Below are 19,146 nucleotides of genomic sequence, written 5' to 3'. Positions count from 1 at the left end.
CTATCATACAACCGGTTTAGGTTGGTTTAATTTGGTTTAGTCAAAATAGTTGTACAAAGAAGAGGAAATCTTTCTTGTTTGTTTGTTCATACAAATTTTTCTACTAATACAAATCAAATCAAACCGAACTAAACCAGTGGCATATATATATACTCTAATAAACCCGTTCTCCCAACTCTTGAAGGCGTCGATTACATTAGTACACCACAAATAAAATTAATTTATATTAGAGATGTATACAAATATTTCTGAAAAAATACATCGTCCGAGACATTAATTATCATCCGGATAATACATAGTATGATTATATTGTTTTTGCAAACATGTTTTATATTGTTTGTATATCATCCAGTTGTATAATGGCATTCGGAATCATAGTCTAATGTTAGGATTCTGGTCAAAACCCGTGATTCGTGAATCGAGTTAAGTCCCTTGGACACAATCCGTACGTAACCCCGAAAAACAGAAGACATGATGATATATACATGTATATACTATATATACACACGCATACGTACATACAAGTGTACACCTTTCCATGGGTATTCTGGGTCGTAACTGGATCTGACCCGGTCTTTGCTCGGACTAAGAGGAAGACAAACACGTTGACTCGGGAGACAGCATGGCCTAGGGTTCTTTGCCATGGAACTTCCCGAGTCCGCATCTTCTGGAATTCTCCAATGCGACTGCGTTTGTCGATTTGCGACATGACTTGACTCTCACGGCACCTATCTCTCGGATTTACTCGTAGACTATACATATATATATATATTAAAAATAATAATGGATATTAGATGATAATAAGAAAATGGATATATTTGTATTTTTCTTTGTTTCAATTCGTGTATATGTATATTATTTTACTTGGAAAGTTCTCTAATCACTATCCAAATTGCTTGCGAGGCCTACATGTCAAATGTCTTCAAACCTTAAAGTTATATATATATATATATATATATATATATATATATATATATTATTTTCTTCATTCATCTATTTTTTTAATTTGTGTCGTATGGAATATTCTCTATCGGCCCATTTTAATTCAGTTTTGGTAAGTAACGAAACACCCAAATTCGACTCGAAAGATTCTTGAATTTAATCGCCGTGATAATCTTTTTATAGTTTTATCTGTATCAAATAAAACCTCGATAAAAGACATCATGAAATCTATAATGGTTGTCTAATTTAATTTCATACAAGCACTGTAGATATGCACTACAAAAGCCGTACTGAACATTCAGAAATTACGACTTCTTAAAAAAATAAATCAATATTTTACATAATAAATTTATCTATTGTTGTCACTTGTATATGCTTTGCGGCCCCTAAACTACTGTTTATGTGACTTGTTCTCACATTCGAACGCGTGTAAGAAATTCTTCTGAAATTTTATTTTTTTCACTTTATTACAAAATTATTTTTTCTCGTAAAACCGTAATGAGTTGAAAAATAAAATTCATACGAATGATCCAAAATAAGTTTGAGATTAAGGCGATATTGTTGTCGTTAGGGCTGGGCAAAAATACCCGATTTTCGGGTATCTGCAGGTATCCGACTCGCGGATACTCGAAAATCGGGTATCCGACTATAAACGGATCCGAGTCGGATATTAATTTATAAATATCCGCGGGACGAATCCAAATCCGGGTATTAAAAATATCGTCAACGGATACCCGCGGATACCCGTAAAACTATTATATTTTTATATATATTATGTTTTTTTATAACATATATAATATATCTATTTTTTATTATTTAAAAAAACTATTAGTACTATTAGTAATTTTACCTTTTCTCTCTAGCTTTTCACGATTCCATCTTTAACCTCCCTTTCTCCTCCATTTTTTTTTTGTCTTCCGTGATTCTTGTTGTCCATCGATTGTCGCCATTGCATACCATCACCGTCGTCTTCCCCACCACCATCAAGCGTTCACCATTCTCTCTTGGTTGGTCGTATGACAAGTTTACCACAGGTATAAATGTGATTTAGGGTTTTTTTATTTGATTTTTAGTTTTGATTTTTCATATTAGATTTTAATTTGGTTTTGATTTTTGAGGTTGTAGTTTTGTTTTTAGTTATTTTTTTTGGGTTTTGAGGTTTGAAATATTCGGTTTAGATTTCATTTAAGATTTGTGTGGTTAGGGTTTGGGTTGTTAGTAATTTAGGGTTTCAGATGCTCGATTCATTTTAGATTTTTTATTACTTCCATATTTTGTGTTTAGGCTTGATTAATGGACTGACGTTAGTAATTTAGGGTTTCAGATACTCGATTCATTTTAGATGTATCAGGTAGACTGACGTTAGAAAGTGGTGGAGTTGAAACTGATGAATTGATCAACAATATATAGTTCTGGTCATTGTTTGTTTATATGTTTTAAGAATTATGTTGTAAGGAATCAAGGATTATAACAATTCCTTTATATTTGGTTTAAAATGAAAGTTAATATCTATATATCTTTCTTTATAGAAATAATTTCGGATCCGGGTATCCGCAAGTACCCGGATATCAAATCGGATACTCGTAATCCGGATTCCCGGGACTTTCAAATCCAAATCCGAATTCTAAAATATAATATCCGATTGATTCGGATCCAAATCCGGATACCCTGAATTTTTCGGGTATTCGACCTGTGCTCAGGCCTAGTTGTCGTTGTTGATTAAAAAAATCATTTTTTATGATGATATTTTAATTGTTCGCTTACTAAAACAATTTTATTTTTTGTGACTACCTATTTTTTCATTATTTCCTCTTCGATATAAAAAATAGTGAATTTAATTTTTATTTTATTTTGGGAGGTAGAAGTTATTCGATATATATAAAAATCTAATTCTTTTTTTTTTCGGTTGACTGGGTGATTAATATTTTGTCGCATGAGACCGCTTATATAAAGGGGTGCGAACGAAGCAAAAGGCCTTACACGAGACTTGAATATACACAGATTTCCCTCATCCATTAATTGCTCTCTGCATTTGCCTTCATTACAGTAACCAAAAAATGCAGGTTGGTTTCTATTTTATATTAAGATCCTTAATATAGTTTCACGAAAATTCAAATATCCTAATTTATTACTAATCAAAATCTTTCTTCCCATGCAGAAAGCTGTGTTGGGCTTGGAGCTTTATGACGAGAAAATCAAGCAGAAAGCTCTTCTAACTGTCTGTGGCTTCCATGGTAAACACACAAATACATATGCATATATATATATATATAGAGAGAGAGAGATAAATTATGTATAATTTTTTTGGCTAAATTATGTATAATTTATAAGTTTTACTTTTGCAGGAGTTGAGTCGATCTCAGTGGACATGAAGGACAAGAAATTAACAGTGGTCGGGGACATTGATTCGGTGATTATTGTGAAGAAACTAAGGAAGATATGTCATGCTACAATTTTGACGGTCGGACCGGCCAAAGAACCGGAGAAAAAACCGGATAAAAATCCCGCACCGGAAGGAACGACCGAACCGGATGTGGTTTATGTTCCTGCTGGTCCTCCAAATCCAAATTACTATTGTTGGTACTGCCACGTGTTTTGCGGAAGACCTTGGTGCATGTGTCCTCATTTTAATTACTAGATGAAGATTTTTATAATATAAAGATGAAATTAATTTTCTGCCGTTCTACCTCAGTGAATATATATGCTCTCTTTTTTAATTGGAGGAAATAAACCTAAGTCGAATTCATTACTTGAATTTAACGACTATAACTATTTTTATATGTGGATATAAATGGAGTTGGTTATAGAATTTTGAAACCTAAATTTGAATAGTTCAACCGGTGAAATGAAAACGTAAAACATTTGTTCCACTTTGAGTTCGGATTTTAAATTTGGAAAGAAAATGTATAGTCGAAATGATACTAGTTCTTGGTCCTAGGATTAGTTTGGACTTTGGTCCAAAATACTCTATTTAAATTGTTAATTCGTATTGAATTCATAACGATAATATATGATTTCAATTTCCTTTAATTTGGGTAGTTAATAATATATGAGATAATGTTCCACCGAAACAGATAACTAAGATTATAGCATAATTCCTTTTCTAAACACATGTCGTTTTAAAAATATTTTTTGTTATTAATTTAATCTAAATTTTTTATATGATATTTTAATTAAAAAAACTCAATTTTGTCCTTGACGAAAAATACCTCATTCCAATAGAATAGTAATGAGAAGATAGTTTCAAAATATTTAAATAATTGTATATATAATTTTTTTCCTATTTTCTTATAAATTAAAAAAATTTAAAATACGTAATTATCTTAAATACATAACACAAAACTAGATAAAAATTGCATACAAAACTTAAAAAAATCAAATTACGGAAGACTTTTTGAAATATGATTAGGATTATCTGTTTAGGTTATATTATAAAATAATTAAAGAAATTATCGACAATCAAAATTATGAAATTAAGGGCATTGCAGAAATTAAGTAAATTCCAAAAAGTAAGAAATTGAGGGGAAAAAAACAAAAAGGGAAGTTATAAGGCAAGTTCCAAAAGGGAAGAGGATTAACAACCCCCGGACCAATAGGTGGACACAATTCATAAGTGGGGCCCCCAATTCTCTCAACGACCAGGTAAAAGTCAATTCACTTTGTCGGGATTTACGTGATTTCATTTTGCCCCCCCATGCAATTTTTTTTCGTACCATTTAAAAATGATTGAAAAATAGTATATAATAATATTCAATTTTACATAAATATCCATATACTCTGTTAAAAGCCCACTGCATACGTATGTAACAGCACGTTTTTGTAACAATACATTTAGGTTTGAGATGATTATTTGATTTAGGGTTTGTAGAGGACGACCGATGGCCGAGATATGGGTTCGTGGGTCATGCAACGGGGTTCGACCCGACCCGACCCGGTCACGACCCTTCTTGGAAAGTCCATACGATATCAGAGTGAAGAAGACGTGTGTCATGCATGGTGTCAGATGAGCTTCGTGGACAATTTCCGTGCTCTCGATTATCAATTTCCTAAAAGACTCGCAAAGTCTCCTCGTCGTCTTGGGTCCCACACGTGATATTTGACACTTCCATGGTTTTCATCCTTGTTTTGTCTCATTTTCCAATAGTTTTATCATCATCATCATCATCATCAGAAATAATAAAATAAATCGGACCAACCTTGTTGTGTTTATAATGGATCACATCATAAAAGTGGATTTGGTCCAATTTCATCATCATTTTTTTTGGTAAAAGGTGAATTTAATATACGTGTAATAACAAAACTAAAAGGAGACATATACAAAACGGCACTTTGGCCTAAAAAGGATTAAAATCATCATCATCAGAAATATTAAAAAAAATCGGACCAACTTGTTGTTTTTATTATCTAATGAAGCTACGGATGAAAAAAAAAATGGATCGCATCATATAAAAGTGGATTTGGTCAAATTTGTGATACTAGAAAGTCTCGCAGAATGTCGTGTTGATCTTTCTTTTGTTTATATGTATGGTCCCACACTTGCAACTCCTGTGTGTGTATATATATATATATATATCGAGGAAGTTTACAATGTGTCATCAACAAGCTTCGAGGATTATTACATACGCAAGAAAAAAAAACCAGCTTCGAAGATTCAGTCACAGTCTCTACTCCTCTCTCCCTCTTAGTCTACGATGCAGGTTTGTCCTTTATCTATATATATATTTCAAGCTCTTGTTTTTTCTTTAATTTTTATTTTCTAACTATGTTTATGAAAATATTAAAGTTGATATTGATTATGATTTTATTTAATTTACAGAAAGCTGTATTTCTATTGAGTATTCATGACATCAAGATCAGAAAGAAAGCCTTCGTGACCGTCTCTGCCTTTCCAGGTACATATATAGAGACATATATTATATATATATTTTGGTGTTTCGATTTTGGTTTTTTGGTATGTGATGTTATGAATTGCTAAAAAAAATGTTTTTTTTTATAGGGGTCAGTTCCGTCGGGATCGATGAGAAGAACGAGAAGATGACGGTGATCGGGAGCATGGATATGGATGTACCGACGATTGTGATGAAATTGAGGAAGATATGTGATGCCAAGATCGATACTGTCGAACCGGTTAAGAAACCGGAACCTAAGAAACCGGAACCTCCTAAACCGGAGCCTCCTAAACCAGTAGTGTTTCACCATCCGGTCATGCCTATGACTTACCATCCCAATTATGATATCTCTCACTATCCCGTTTACCCTACCAAATTCGTGGAGAACGAAGACCCTAATTCTTGCGTTATTTGTTAAATTTTCTCTCTCTCTCTTTTTTTTTAATGGATGGGATTTGATATATGATGGATGATGTAGTGAATACGATCGAAATATAGTTGATTTTGGTTCTGGTATGTGAAGATGTATTTGTTCCAGAAACAATAATATAGTCACGTGTCTTGGATTTCTTCAGACAATTGCAGTAATTATATGATTTTATGGATAGTATAAGTCACGTGTATGATTGTTAGAAACGCCGAGGAATAAAACATTAAAAAAAAAAAGAGAGAGAGAGAAGCATATACGGTATATTGATTAAAAAAAAATTGAAACAGAACATACATACATACATATATAAATCACTATTGACATTGTGTAACCAGACCTTCCTAATTATGAAAATCAACAGAATTGTACAAGGCGTGCATATGATCAAATTTTTATATACATGCATATGATGTAATAATTTAACCAGTAAGATTCGAATAATACATAAGGATTAAAAATCGACCACTCCTATAAAAAAAAGTATGGTTAGTTTTGTATTTAATGGATCCATAGGAACAAAACATTAGTATTTTGTTTTTTTTTCAGGCTATTACGTGAGACCGAAAAATTTATCACCGCATCCAAAGGATTATGATTTAATTCCCAACATTAAAAAAAAAATAGTATTGTACCTTCCCCTCCAACTAATTTTACTAAACCAATATAATTTTTTAATTCACTGTGTTGTTTTCACTAATTCTTCTTAATTTGTCCTAAAATATTAAATTGATTCAAAATCTTAAAACCAAACAGAAATTTTGAATTCAAACCATAGTTCAAAGTTTGGAATCCTAAGTTTTACGGGTTTTTTTTTTGTTCGGAGTTATTGAGTACAACCGGGCAATAACAACCGGATTACCCGTATAATTAGTTTAGAGTATAATTTCTTGATGCAAAAATAAAATAATTGAGAAGAGAAGAGAATAGAAGACTGTCAAATTGCCTCATAAAATTAACAGAAAGATTTCTAAATTAAAATATTTTATAAATGTCATAACTTTATAAAATATATATCAAATAAATACCTTAACTTTTAATTTGATCTGATTGACATATCAAATGTTAAAATATTCTAAACTGCTATCTCAAATGTGAAAATATTTCAAATAGACCAACTCACGAAATCGAGAACAATTTATAACCTCATTTTGTTTTTATGTTGGAATTAACACTTAATTTATATATCGTCGTCAAAATCGAATTTGTGAATTGCCATCGATTTTATAAGTTCCATTTCTGATATTGAAAATTAATACTTATTTTATACATTATCGTTAGAATAAATGTCGAGAATTGTTATCGTTTTAATAAGTTAATGTATTTATTTGGAACATTTCAACATTTGAGATATCAGTTTGGAATATTTTAATATTTGATGTATTATTGGATCAAGTTAAAATTTTAAATATTTATTTCGAATATTTTATAAAATTGAGATATTTCTATGAGATTTTTATATTATTAAAAACAAATAAAATAGGTTGATTGGACGAGTGAATCCGTATGGTCGTCGGGTAGAATTCGACCCAACGACCCGTTCAATTATCGGAGTGTCCGAACAAGGAGAAGTCTTGTGGTGACTGTGCTTCGTCAACACCGCAACAAGTTCAACGACACTTGAATTATAATAATATGAAATTTTCTCCGATTCTTTTTGAATGTCTTCCCTCTTGAATTCAGTAAAATACGCGTTTACCCACCGATATAAACATATTATTGCCTATATGATTATTGATTGATCACAATTGTTTGTTGTTCTTACTAGTCTTGTTAATATTGTTGTCAAAATATATATATCACCAACCCCCGTTTTTTTTTTAATGAACGACTTGCTTTTCAAGAAAATCAAAACCATAATCAAGAATCTGAAATATACAAAATAAAAAAAAATACTTAGAAATTTTAACCATCATCATCATCATCATTATTAGGTATGATAAATCATAAAATAAAACTAGTCCTGTTTCCACATCTCAACCCAATTCTCCTTGGCTTCGTCGAGGCCAAGAAGAGAGCCTTTCCGGTTGGGGTCCAAGCTCGTGGACAAGCTGCCGTACGCTATCCCGAGAGCCGACGCGCCAAACGTCACGAGCGTCGTCGAGAACGGGACCCACATGGGCACGTCCCAGACGTTTCTGTCCTTCATCGCCCCCAGTATTTTCAGGATTGCCACTCCCACCGCCAGCGGCGTCCCGACGGACACCACGATCCTCACCATCATCTTATGGAACACTTCCTCTGGGATGGGAGGGTCGTCTGGGTCCGACCCAATTGGCTTGTCGGACCTTCTAGAAGGTTCTTTCGGCGTTGGGGCGAATCCCTTTGGATTTGCATGGAGTTTTTCCCCTCTGGGTTTGTTTGTTTTCTTGGGGATTAGGGTTCTTGAAGGGGTTTGAGATTGGGCCTTTGCTCTTGGCAGTGATGATGTTGATGGCGGCGGCGGCGGTTTCTCTGTGCAACACAGAGCTCTCATCGTCTATTTTTTTTTTTTTTTGGGGATACGAGAGGGAAGGTAACCTCACCTTATCCAGAGGACCAGAGACAACATATGCATGGTGGAGTGGAGTGTTATGGAGATATCACTCTTTGTTTTTATCTTTAGATATTTTCGTATATATTTCCCCCTTTTTTGGCTCCCTATCCATCAATTTTTTTTGGGGTCATCAAATTCGTAAAAACCTTGCAAATCTGTGAAAAAAATAGGTCAATAGAGGCGTAATTTAGATCCTACTTTCTTTAGGAATAAAGTATTGTCAATTTTCTTATGGCAGTTGTAATCTAATTTGATTAATCGAAAACAGTTCTTGATCGATCCAAATATTGTGAATCAATTTAAAAAAAAGAATGTATTTCTTTTAGAAACGAGTCTAATGAACTAAGTCGTCATAGTCCATGAGTCTGACGAGCTCGATCAACAGTTCGAGAGATAAATTGTTTTTTAAAAATTATATATTTTATATATTTTTGTATTTTTTTTTTATCTTTATTGAAAATTATAATTTAATTTATTTTTTGTTATTATATATATAATTTCTTTTAAATAATTATATCTGATATTTAAATGTTTAAATTGTATATTAAAATATTATTTTATTTGGTATTTTTATGATATAAATAATAAAATAATACTATATTTTTTTATAACTTGTAAGCCGCTTCATTTAATTCGAGAAATTGATTAATCAAGATGAACCAAAGTTTTTTTACATAGTTTAAAAACGAGTTTGACAAATTAAACTCATAACGAACCGACTTATCACAAAATGAAGCGAGTCGAGTCGAGTTTGACACCTCTACACAAACTCGATACAGGAATTTTCTACCATGGGTGACAATATTGGAAGAGTTACAATGTCCTATAACGTCATTGTCTTCATTCGAGTAAGCATTCAGCCATTCATTGTATTGCGTTGAACTCTATATCCGAATGAACTTCGGGTGTGACTGGTTGCACCGTCGCCACCCGCAAACGGAGCGGTTGTGATTTCCGGCGGTTGCGGGCGATTTAAAAACTGACTGGTTGAACCGCAACCGCAACCAAACTTGTGTTTTCTAATCGCAGCTTCCAACTTGCGTTTTGATAGCGGTTTCCGGCGTTTTGACAAAAAAACTAAAATATTTTTATTAGAAATTATATAAAACATTAATATATATATATTGGTGATGATTTTGTTTAGTGTTATGATTTGATATTATTTTTTAGTATTATATTTTAATAAAAAAAATATAATAGTATAATTTTTAAGTTTAATAATGATTATTTTTAATAATTTTTATAATAAAATTATTTTTTTACTTAAAAATAAATTAAATTGATAATATTTATATTTTAAATTTATTATTTAATTATTATAAATTTAGTAAATAATTTTTATCAAATGATACGAAAAATTTAATTAAAACTATTATAAAAAATTATTTTTAAATAATATTTTTTTTAAACAATTTATATCAAAACGCAACCGCAACCGTAATGAACCATTTATTTCTAACTGCACCCACCCGCAATCGTTACCAACAGCAACTTCTCAACCAGTCAGTACTAATCATTTATAATCGCTATCAAACGTTCTGAAAACGTTGCCACCTGCAACCACAACCGCTGCGGTACAACCAGTCGAACCCTTCATCACTATATTGGGCATGCTCTACATAAATGGGTGTAGCTTATTACTGTCCAACGTCATGCCGTTTTTTATCTGGAAGAAAGAAACTACACGGCGTGTGAACGACGGATGGCCTCTTTAAACAGCGCGATGTCTCTATCTCTAATCCTCAAACGGGAGTCATGTATACTGTGCACCGAGTGCAGTGAAGTCAACCAACAGAATACTGACACGTTGACGAAAGAAAAGATTCTGCACACGTGGCAGTCAGATTTTTTTCAAAACTCCCGTCTCGCGGGTTTCAAGCGTACCGAAATTGGGTCAAAATTTCGAAAACCCGCTTTGAACTCAGAAGAAGCAGAAGAGGGAAGGAGAAAAATCGAGTGGAAAAATGTCGAAGAAAGCTGGTGCGAACGCCATGGATGACGTTGATCGATTGTTTCGGTGCTTCAAATGTGGAATATCCCCTCCTCGTGAGCTCTCTCTCGCGTTCTGCTTTTTCTCCACATTATCGTTTGATTGCTCGGAGAGAAATCAATGGTGTGATTGAATTTTGTAATGTGCTTGTCACATTCCCGAGATGCTTTTGAATCGCGAGTTCTTCAAACGGATTGTCCTGTGCATTTGTATTGATGAGATTCCTCAATGTAAGAAACCGAAACTGGAATTCGGATCGACTATGATTGTATTTCTGTTGTATCTTCAGCATCTGCTATGAGAGAAAGGAAACGGAGCAAGAAAGAGTTGAATAAAGAGAATATAACACCTGAGACCCGTAAATACTCCGCCGCAAGTTCGTCGCCTGGATTGGGTGGTGAGGTATGTAAGTGTAGATTTTGCATGTATCGTGAGCCGAATTTCTATCTGTTCTGTTCGCTGTGGATGATGATAATGAATATAGGAATATACGCAACTGCTTTGCTGACATTGTTGTTGGATTGAAGTCTGATAGTTGTCTTGTGTCGGTTCAGTCTGGTTCCAGGACAGCAAAATTGAGTGGTGGGAAGCAGATATCTCCCGTTGTGTTCTATGGGTCTCCAAACGGTGTTCCTCCAAAAAGACCATTAAGTTTACTAAGGCTCTTGCATGAAATACGTATCGATCTTAGTGAACAAAATGAATCAAACTTCAGGTATCTATGCATAGTAGGATTCTGCCTTTCAATTCTACATAAAAGGTCATCTTACTTTAGAGTATTTTATGGTATGATCTCGTATTTGCTCAGAAGGGGAGTATGGGCTACATTTCCTCGACAAGATGAAGCAATGAAGTTCACAAAAGGGCATGAAAATGTACGGGTTTTTAGTTATCAAGACCATTTTAGTGGCCAAAGGAGATTTCTGGTTTCAACATATGGTGAATTCTGGAAAAGGTCCTTTTCTACCCTTCTTTTGATCACTTTAGTGTTACACTCATGGAGTACGTCTGTCATGTGTTTGATTCTTATACCTCAGGTACAATTCCATAGATCCAAGACATCGACACCATTATGAAGTGATACAGGAGGTATAACTTTTTCAGCTGTTGTATATGGAGCTGTTCTTAGACGCTCTTGCAAAAGCATTTCTTTCTGATTTCACAGTAATGATGCGCATCTGAACTTTCGATTCACTGCAAGGACTTGTTATGCTGTTCCAGGGCTTGCCATGCCATATGTATTTTGATTTGGAGTTCAGCCAGAAAGAAAATGCAGGAAGGAATGTTGATGAAATGGTTGATATCTTGATCTCTGTCATCATGGAGGCCCTGTGTGAGAAATACTCTATTAAAGGCCAGGAGGATTGGGTTGTGGAGCTGGACTCCTCCACTAAAGGTAGAATAGAAAATTGATCAATGCATGGATTCCTTCAACAGTTCAACTATGCATGAATTTGACTCAAGTTCAAACTTCAATGATTTTATCTGTTTGCTTGATGCTTCTCAATCAAAATTAATAGCGAACAGAATCTTATGGTGCATGGGTGACAGTAGCAGCTAGAAGTTCGCTGACTATAAGTGCTTTCTTGTTTCCAAGTACTAGCTTTGTCTTCCTTTAATTTTCTTTCTCTGTCACTGCATTGGTTGAGTTGCTTACTTTTGGCAATAGATTCTTCCACATGTAAATGTTTCTTTTTTTCTGTCCTGACTCATACTTAAACCATCATATGCAGATAAATTCTCCCGTCATTTAATTATCCGAATTCCAAAGGTTGCCTTTAAGGACAATTCACATGTCGGTGCTTTTGTTGGAGAGGTATGCTTGAACATTTGCAATCTATCGCATGAAAGGTGTTTTTGGTAGCGCTTATAAGTTGCAAGGCTATGTTATACAGGACTCTCACTTTTGTCTTAATAATTCAATGAAAGCAGGAAAGGAAAACAAAGAACGTTCACGGTGTGTTCTATTTCATTCCTTTCATAAGTAACTACTGGGATGTGTTTTTCCAGATATGCTCACGGATTCTAAGTACAAAGGAACAGGATGGAAGATTGCAAAAGTTGTTTGTTCACAAAGAGTCTAATGATTCTTCATCCCAGCTTTTTGTGGATACTGCTGTATACTCCAGAAACCGTTGTTTCCGTCTAGCCCTATCTTCAAAAGCTGGTAAAACATCAGTTCTTCTACCGACAAGGCGGTTCAAATGTAAGGATATGGTATGTTCACCTTCCCATAGGTCCCTCTATTAGCCTTGACCCTTTTTTCCTTTTGTGGCATGTGCTGACTTCTGTTTTATTTCCCTGTTTTGTTACTGTATCAGCACTGGCCATTTGTTGCTTTACAGATTCATAGTCTGTGGAGTATCTAAGAAAATCCAAAATTATGTACAGGGTGATGAAGATGTATTTATGACATCCTTAATCTGCAACCTGGGTTCAGATTGTGAGAAGCTTCTGGTTTGCAAAATGGAATTAGATTGCATGAAGACACTTCGCTTTGACACTGAGGTAACTTTCAAAAGTTTATTTTCTTCACACTTGTACACTGGCATCAAAACATTTTTTTCTTCACATAAATTTGAGACAAGCTTCTTCATTTTAAGAAGAATCACCATAATTTTACGCCAAGCCCTTGATGTGAACTCTTTTGATAACACAGGTGAACAATAGCAATCTCGTAAGACATCAAAATGTCTCTCAGAAATTCAAAGTTGATGCTTGCTTAAATGACATGTCTGCATCTTACTGTGAGGGGAAGTCCCCATTCCCACTCCTGGACACATTTATAGAATCGATTGCTTCCACTGGGAATGTCACAGGTTGTGTTTGTGCTTCGTTTGCAAGAATTTGAATTCAAGGATAATCTCCCTACTCATCTTTTTACAAATATGCAATGACTTCAGGGAAGATACGCTGCTGGTATTGGTTCTCAGAACACGGACTGATTGTTTACAGCATGTCAAGCAGCAGATACTGCGAACGAATAGGCAGGGAACATAAAAGCAACCACGGTAATTCAGTCTGTCTATGCTCTTCATTTCTGTCATTCTGTATTTAACTGTAGAATCCTTTTTTAGCTTCCCTATCACAAACTTGTGTTATGATGGAGTTGAGAGTTTAGAAGAAGATAAAACAGTAAAAAACTTTATTAGAACTAGTTCAACTAGAAAGAAACACAAGGGTACGAAATATCCTCCAACAAGGAGTAATCCCTTGCCCTTCGGCTGAGCCGATGCAATTCTCTATGGAAATCCTTGATACCTAGTTCTTCAAGACTACCTCTTTTATAGCTAAGAACCTAAATATTACAATTAAGACTAATTCAAATCATGAATAGTAATCACTCCAAATTAAACATAATATTCTAAATATTGCTAAATAGGATAGATATGGATCCCTTCAATCACTATTGCAATGTCCTTGGGTCTCTATCTCTATCATGTTTTTCTCTCAGATTATTTTGATGCTTTCTGGGAGAGCTTGTCGCTAACATTGATTTGACCAAACTTTCATTGGGTCAGTGATGTACATTGTTGATCTTAGAAGAGGAGTCTACTATCAGAAATGCTACGATCCAGACTGCCGAGGTGTGTACTAAGCTGTTATATTTTCCATGTAAAAAGTCTGCACAGGAAATTGTGTTCCGTCTACCTTGCATTAACGAGGTCACTTAACTGACTAATCTCTTTCACCAGATTATCGATCTCCGATACGTTCAGTTCCAGACAGTTGCATTCCTGAAGGAGAAGATTACACGGAAACTGAAGCCGGTCTTGATAGTGGTAGCAAAGGCTCATGGTGGCTTGAAGCTGTAAAATTCGCCGATGATCTTGAAAATAAACCCAAGGCACTGCAACTCCATAGCTTGGTCAGTTTACTTTCTACCCTTTTTGTATATATCTTACATCAAATCAATAAAGGTTTGATTACAAATTGCATAGAGAATCAGTTAAATGAGTATTTTAGAACTGAAGAACCAGTCATAGGCTCATAGCTTCTTGTTGGGTGCTCTGCTCGCTGAATAGAACTTTATGTATATGTAGTAAATTGTCAACCCAAGAGTAGATGTTAGTTCTACAGGTCATATGTACCATCTATTTATACAGCTAACGACTGCATTCAGATTCATGAGCTATTAATTTTGATTCACATGTGCAACCCTCCATAGCAAAAAAAAAAAAAAAAAAAAAAAAAAAAAAAACACTTTACTTTTGGCGAAAAGAGACTCTAGAGAGAGAAATTCTTGAATTAAATTATGCTTATTCTGTTGGTATCTGATTAGATCTATCTAATTATCTCTGGCTTATATGCATTTATTTTTGGTACACAGGAGATTCACGAGGAGGAAGACGATGATTGGTGGGCGCAAGCGGAAGAGCTACTCTTCCCCGGTGAAAGTGTCTGACCGATATTTACCCAAATGCCCTTCTGATCAAACATTGACTGCTGCTTAAGCCCACACCAAAGTCAAGAAGATCAATCCGCATCTCTCTCCCAAACACAGAGCCCTCGTCAGTCTTTCACAAACCTTGAGAGAAATCTCGCAAAATCAATGGCTTCATCACCTCCAAACCCTAACCCTAACCCCATTGACTCCAGAGTCGCCAAAACATCCCCAATTTTCATCAATTCCGACACTTTTCCCTTGATTCTCACACACGAGTCCTTGATCCGACACTTCCAGACCAATCTCCCGACACTGTCCTCCACAATCACCACTCCTGTCCGCCAAAATTACACCGTTTCACCACCTTCCTCACTTCTCCTCATGCCCTCATGGTCATCTTCCTCTTCCCTCCCTTACATGGGCGTCAAGCTCGTGACCCACTTCCCTCAAAACTCCTCCATGAACTTACCAGGAATCCACGCTTCTTACACCCTCTTCAGCTCCATCACAGGCCAAACCTTGGCATCGATGGACGGTACCGTGCTGACCCTTTATCGTACTTCATCTATATCAGGCTTAGCTTCCAAGATCTTGGCCAGGGATGATAGCCAGGTCCTGATCATGATCGGCGCTGGTGCTTTGGCACCACACTTGATCAAATCACACTTAGCCGCTAAACCGGGCTTGAAAAGAGTGATCATATGGAACAGAACTCCGCAAAAGGCGCGGGATTTGGCTGAAACACTCAGTGGCGATGATCAACACAAGGAGATAACATTCGAGAGCAGCGATTCATTGGACGAGATCATTCCAATTGGCGACATCATAAGCTGTGCGACAAACTCCACTGTTCCATTGATCAAAGGTAAGAATCTGAAACCGGGAACTCATCTAGATTTGGTAGGATCCTTTAGTCGCGAAATGAGGGAATGTGACGATGCGGCGATAAGGAGAGGGAGAGTGTTTGTGGATAATGAGGCGGCGATGGAGGAAGCGGGAGAATTAGTGGGAGCGTTTGAAAGGGGAGTGATGAAGAAGGAAGAGGTTGGTGGAAAATTGGTTGAAGTGATGAATGGGGAGAAGACAGGGAGAAAGAGTTCAACCGACATAACTGTCTTTAAGTCCGTAGGTTCGGGAACTGTGGATCTTCTCGCTGCTCAGCTTCTTTACGAGACTTATGTCTCAAAGTAACTTCCAAGTTTTTTGAGAAGTGTTCACTTGGGGTTTTGAGGTAATAAATGATAATACCCTACAAAACTTTCTGTAAGTGCATTAAGAATAATCAGAGTGTTTTTGCAAGGCAGGGGTGGGTGTTCGTTTCGGATTTTTATTGGGTGCGAGTTATTCGGTTCGGTAAATTATAAACCGAGTAAAAATTGATTTGGTTTGGTTTAGTTCAACGTTTATTTATATCTGATTTTATGGATTTTATTGGGTTTTAATAGAATCAGACTTCTACACAGAGATGGAATAAACAGCCCTCAGATCTTGGATTTAAGCCGGTTCAACTGATTAAACCGATCTAATCTAATCGGTTCTAAACTTCTAGTTATCATTTTTTGTTTTTTTTTTAATGAAAATTCTATATGAATATACGAATTTATTACCTATAGATTTACAAATAAATTTTAAATTTATGAATTTTAACTAGTACTCTTAAAAAATTATATGATTTTTACAAAAATCCTAAGAAACAATGTATTTTGGTTTGGTCATTTAGAAATTGTTGATAATAAATATCTCTAAGAAAATTCTTCTCCCACATAAACGACGTCGTCTACTTATCCTCTTTCAGTTTGTCCGAAAAACGCACCCCGCCTGTTTGGATGCCGAGAAAATCAGAGGGAAAGTGAGGAGCGAGAGAGAAAACTCTTTACACTGCCTACGATTCTGGAACTGCTTGTGCTTCAGGAGGTGAGCAAAGGCCTCCTCTCCTTCGATTCATAAGTAGGTACAGTGCTCCGTCTATTCCATTTTCCTGTTGAAACACACGTTTAATTGCCGACTGCAGCCTGGTGAAACCGAGAAAATACCTCCGCGATTTCATCTATCTCGGAGCGCGATGACTTCATCGTGGATATGGATAACCCTTTTCGTTATTACACGAAATGATTTTGGTTTAGTAGGAACTCTCAGTCTCAGCCAGTGAAGAGTGATGAATTTTCACTTATGGCGATTCCATTTACGATCTCCTTCTGATACTTGCTGTGTTATTTGCGCAGTTTTCATGAATTGAATGTAAAAAAAGCTTTGTTTTTTTTCCTTCATGTTTGATGATGGCTCAGGATGCTTTGCTTGAGGTATTCGATTCCATATATTCCTCAGACAACAAAGGATTCAGCTAAGGTTTTCAAGCGGCCTTACAATGTCGTGGTGTGTATTTGCTTGCTTCCATTATGAGCATTTCTCATCGAATATCGAAAAACTAGGGTTTATCAAAAAGAGGGAAACCCGAAATCCCCCATGAGTTTTTACATGTTTTGGGGATGTGTTCTATTCTGTCTTCAGATCTGTGCAGCGAGAGGTCCACGGCCAAGATATCCTCGAGTATGGAAAACGAGGAAGAGAATCGGGACTGTCTCCAAGGCGGCAAAGCTCATTGATTGTGTATACCCTCTCCTTCCATTTCATCTCCTTTCTTGCCATTATAACTCATTAACAGGAATTCTGATCGGTATCGAGTGATAAAGATTTTAAACATGAACTGCGATGAACAGTCGAAGTTACCTCACGGTGATGAATTCATTCTACGGACAGTCTAGAAGTTGAAATTGTTTTTTTACAGATAAAAGGATTGTCAAATGTGAAAGAAGAAGTTTATGGGGCACTTGATTCTTTCATTGCATGGGACTTAGAGTTCCCTCTTGTCACTGTCAAGAAGGCACTTCAGACACTTGAAGACCAAAGAGAGTGGAAGAAGATTATTCAGGTACTTTAATGGAAACCTGTTTCGTCCATTTGTCTTCAAGATGGTTTGAGCTTTATGGATTAGTTATTAACCCTAAACCCTAAACGGGATTTTGTAGGTGACGAAATGGATGCTGAGCAAAGGCCAAGGGAGAACGATGGGAACTTACTTCACGTTACTAAATGCATTAGCCGAGGATGAACGGCTCGATGAAGCCGAGGAGTTGTGGAACAAAATCTTCATGGACCACCTTGAAGGAACTCCACGGAAGTTCTTCAACAAAATAATTGCCATCTATTACAAGAGAGGGATGTACCACAAGCTGTTCGAGGTACATTTCAGAGAGATGCTGTCCTGTCTGGTCCGTTCGATTCATTAAGATTCATTTTGAATTTGCTTTAGGTGTTTGCTGACATGGAGGAGCTTGGAGTGAAACCAAACGTGGCGATCGTATCAATGGTGGGTAGAGTGTTTCAGAAGCTAGATATGATGGACAAATACGAGAAACTGATGAAGAAATATCCTCCACCGAAGTGGGAATACAGATACTTAAAAGGAAAGCGCATTAGGGTTCGAGCAAAGCGGCCAAACGAACTCAGCGATGGTGAAGGAGGCGTAAGCGATGATGACAGTGCGTCTGATGACAACTTAACCAGTAAAGCTGAAACAGTGTTGGAAGAGGAAACAGATGCAGACAATGAGAATCACAGCGAGGAAGAAGAAGAAGAAGAAGAAGGAGAAGTTCCTGTTTCAAATCAATCAGAGATTGGAGCTTCTTGATCAAACGGCTTCTTGATTTGAGAGCTTCTCTATGAGCTATTGAAACGGGGATCACTGTATCAGTGCTTAATGCCACTTTAGTTTCAGACAAGAGAAGGGATGTCCAAATTCCGAAGCTCGCATGTGGTTGGAAGCTTAAGCTCATTAACGTGAAGACAGAAGATTCATCTTCTCTTTCTACCATCTACAGATTAAACATGTAAAATTATAACTAGTGGATCGCTCAAGTAAAATTCAAGTTCATTTATTTTAGCTTTAGATAAATTATAACCATTCTGATTTTTAAA

The 19,146-nt window shown here is 35.8% G+C and overlaps 6 protein-coding genes across 9 annotated transcripts; 5 read left to right on the top strand and 1 right to left on the bottom strand.

The window, feature by feature from the left end:
• Nucleotides 1-2,934: 2,934 nt before the first annotated feature.
• On the top strand, nt 2,935-3,618 carry LOC104811951. The gene is made up of 3 exons (XM_010538842.1): nt 2,935-3,005; nt 3,101-3,176; nt 3,288-3,618. The coding sequence occupies exons 1-3, from the start codon at nt 3,000-3,002 to the stop codon at nt 3,578-3,580; spliced, it is 375 nt and encodes a 124-aa protein (XP_010537144.1). The 5' UTR covers nt 2,935-2,999; the 3' UTR covers nt 3,581-3,618.
• Nucleotides 3,619-5,541: 1,923 nt separating this feature from the next.
• LOC104811950 lies at nt 5,542-6,410 on the top strand. Its single transcript, XM_010538841.1, has 3 exons — nt 5,542-5,639; nt 5,759-5,834; nt 5,939-6,410. Exons 1-3 carry the CDS (start codon nt 5,634-5,636, stop codon nt 6,247-6,249), a joined length of 393 nt encoding a protein of 130 aa, XP_010537143.1. The 5' UTR covers nt 5,542-5,633; the 3' UTR covers nt 6,250-6,410.
• A 1,699-nt stretch (nt 6,411-8,109) lies between these two features.
• Nucleotides 8,110-8,821, bottom strand: LOC104811949 (uncharacterized protein PAM68-like). The gene has a single exon (XM_010538840.2). It carries the CDS (start codon nt 8,732-8,734, stop codon nt 8,216-8,218), a length of 519 nt encoding a protein of 172 aa, XP_010537142.1. The 5' UTR covers nt 8,735-8,821; the 3' UTR covers nt 8,110-8,215.
• A 1,882-nt stretch (nt 8,822-10,703) lies between these two features.
• Nucleotides 10,704-15,208, top strand: LOC104811947 (DNA-directed primase/polymerase protein). 2 transcript variants are annotated; one of them, XM_010538838.1, is made up of 14 exons: nt 10,704-10,840; nt 11,074-11,186; nt 11,339-11,499; nt 11,596-11,739; nt 11,822-11,873; nt 12,006-12,180; nt 12,518-12,600; nt 12,795-13,001; nt 13,176-13,292; nt 13,444-13,603; nt 13,688-13,795; nt 14,306-14,371; nt 14,480-14,652; nt 15,115-15,208. In XM_010538838.1, exons 1-14 carry the CDS (start codon nt 10,759-10,761, stop codon nt 15,187-15,189), a joined length of 1,716 nt encoding a protein of 571 aa, XP_010537140.1. In that variant the 5' UTR covers nt 10,704-10,758; the 3' UTR covers nt 15,190-15,208. The 2 variants fall into 2 exon arrangements, with proteins under 2 accessions (XP_010537140.1, XP_010537139.1); XM_010538837.1 differs by having other exon boundaries at nt 11,593-11,739.
• On the top strand, nt 15,205-16,600 carry LOC104811948 (delta(1)-pyrroline-2-carboxylate reductase). The gene has a single exon (XM_010538839.2). The coding sequence runs from the start codon at nt 15,337-15,339 to the stop codon at nt 16,360-16,362; it is 1,026 nt and encodes a 341-aa protein (XP_010537141.1). The 5' UTR covers nt 15,205-15,336; the 3' UTR covers nt 16,363-16,600.
• Nucleotides 16,601-16,972: 372 nt separating this feature from the next.
• LOC104811946 (pentatricopeptide repeat-containing protein At4g21190) lies at nt 16,973-19,138 on the top strand. 3 transcript variants are annotated; one of them, XM_010538834.2, is made up of 6 exons: nt 16,973-17,118; nt 17,457-17,544; nt 17,680-17,778; nt 17,957-18,100; nt 18,198-18,410; nt 18,482-19,138. In XM_010538834.2, exons 2-6 carry the CDS (start codon nt 17,458-17,460, stop codon nt 18,857-18,859), a joined length of 921 nt encoding a protein of 306 aa, XP_010537136.1. In that variant the 5' UTR covers nt 16,973-17,118; nt 17,457; the 3' UTR covers nt 18,860-19,138. The 3 variants fall into 3 exon arrangements, with proteins under 3 accessions (XP_010537136.1, XP_010537135.1, XP_010537137.1); XM_010538833.2 differs by having other exon boundaries at nt 16,973-17,122; XM_010538835.1 differs by having other exon boundaries at nt 16,975-17,085.
• The last annotated feature ends 8 nt before the right edge of the window (nt 19,139-19,146 follow it).

This window comes from Tarenaya hassleriana, unplaced genomic scaffold, assembly GCF_000463585.1.
Source record: "Tarenaya hassleriana unplaced genomic scaffold, ASM46358v1 Cleome2, whole genome shotgun sequence".
NCBI classification, from domain to species: domain Eukaryota; kingdom Viridiplantae; phylum Streptophyta; class Magnoliopsida; order Brassicales; family Cleomaceae; genus Tarenaya; species Tarenaya hassleriana.
Note: the sequence above shows the minus strand (reverse complement) of the source record. Positions and strands in the feature narration are given on the sequence as shown.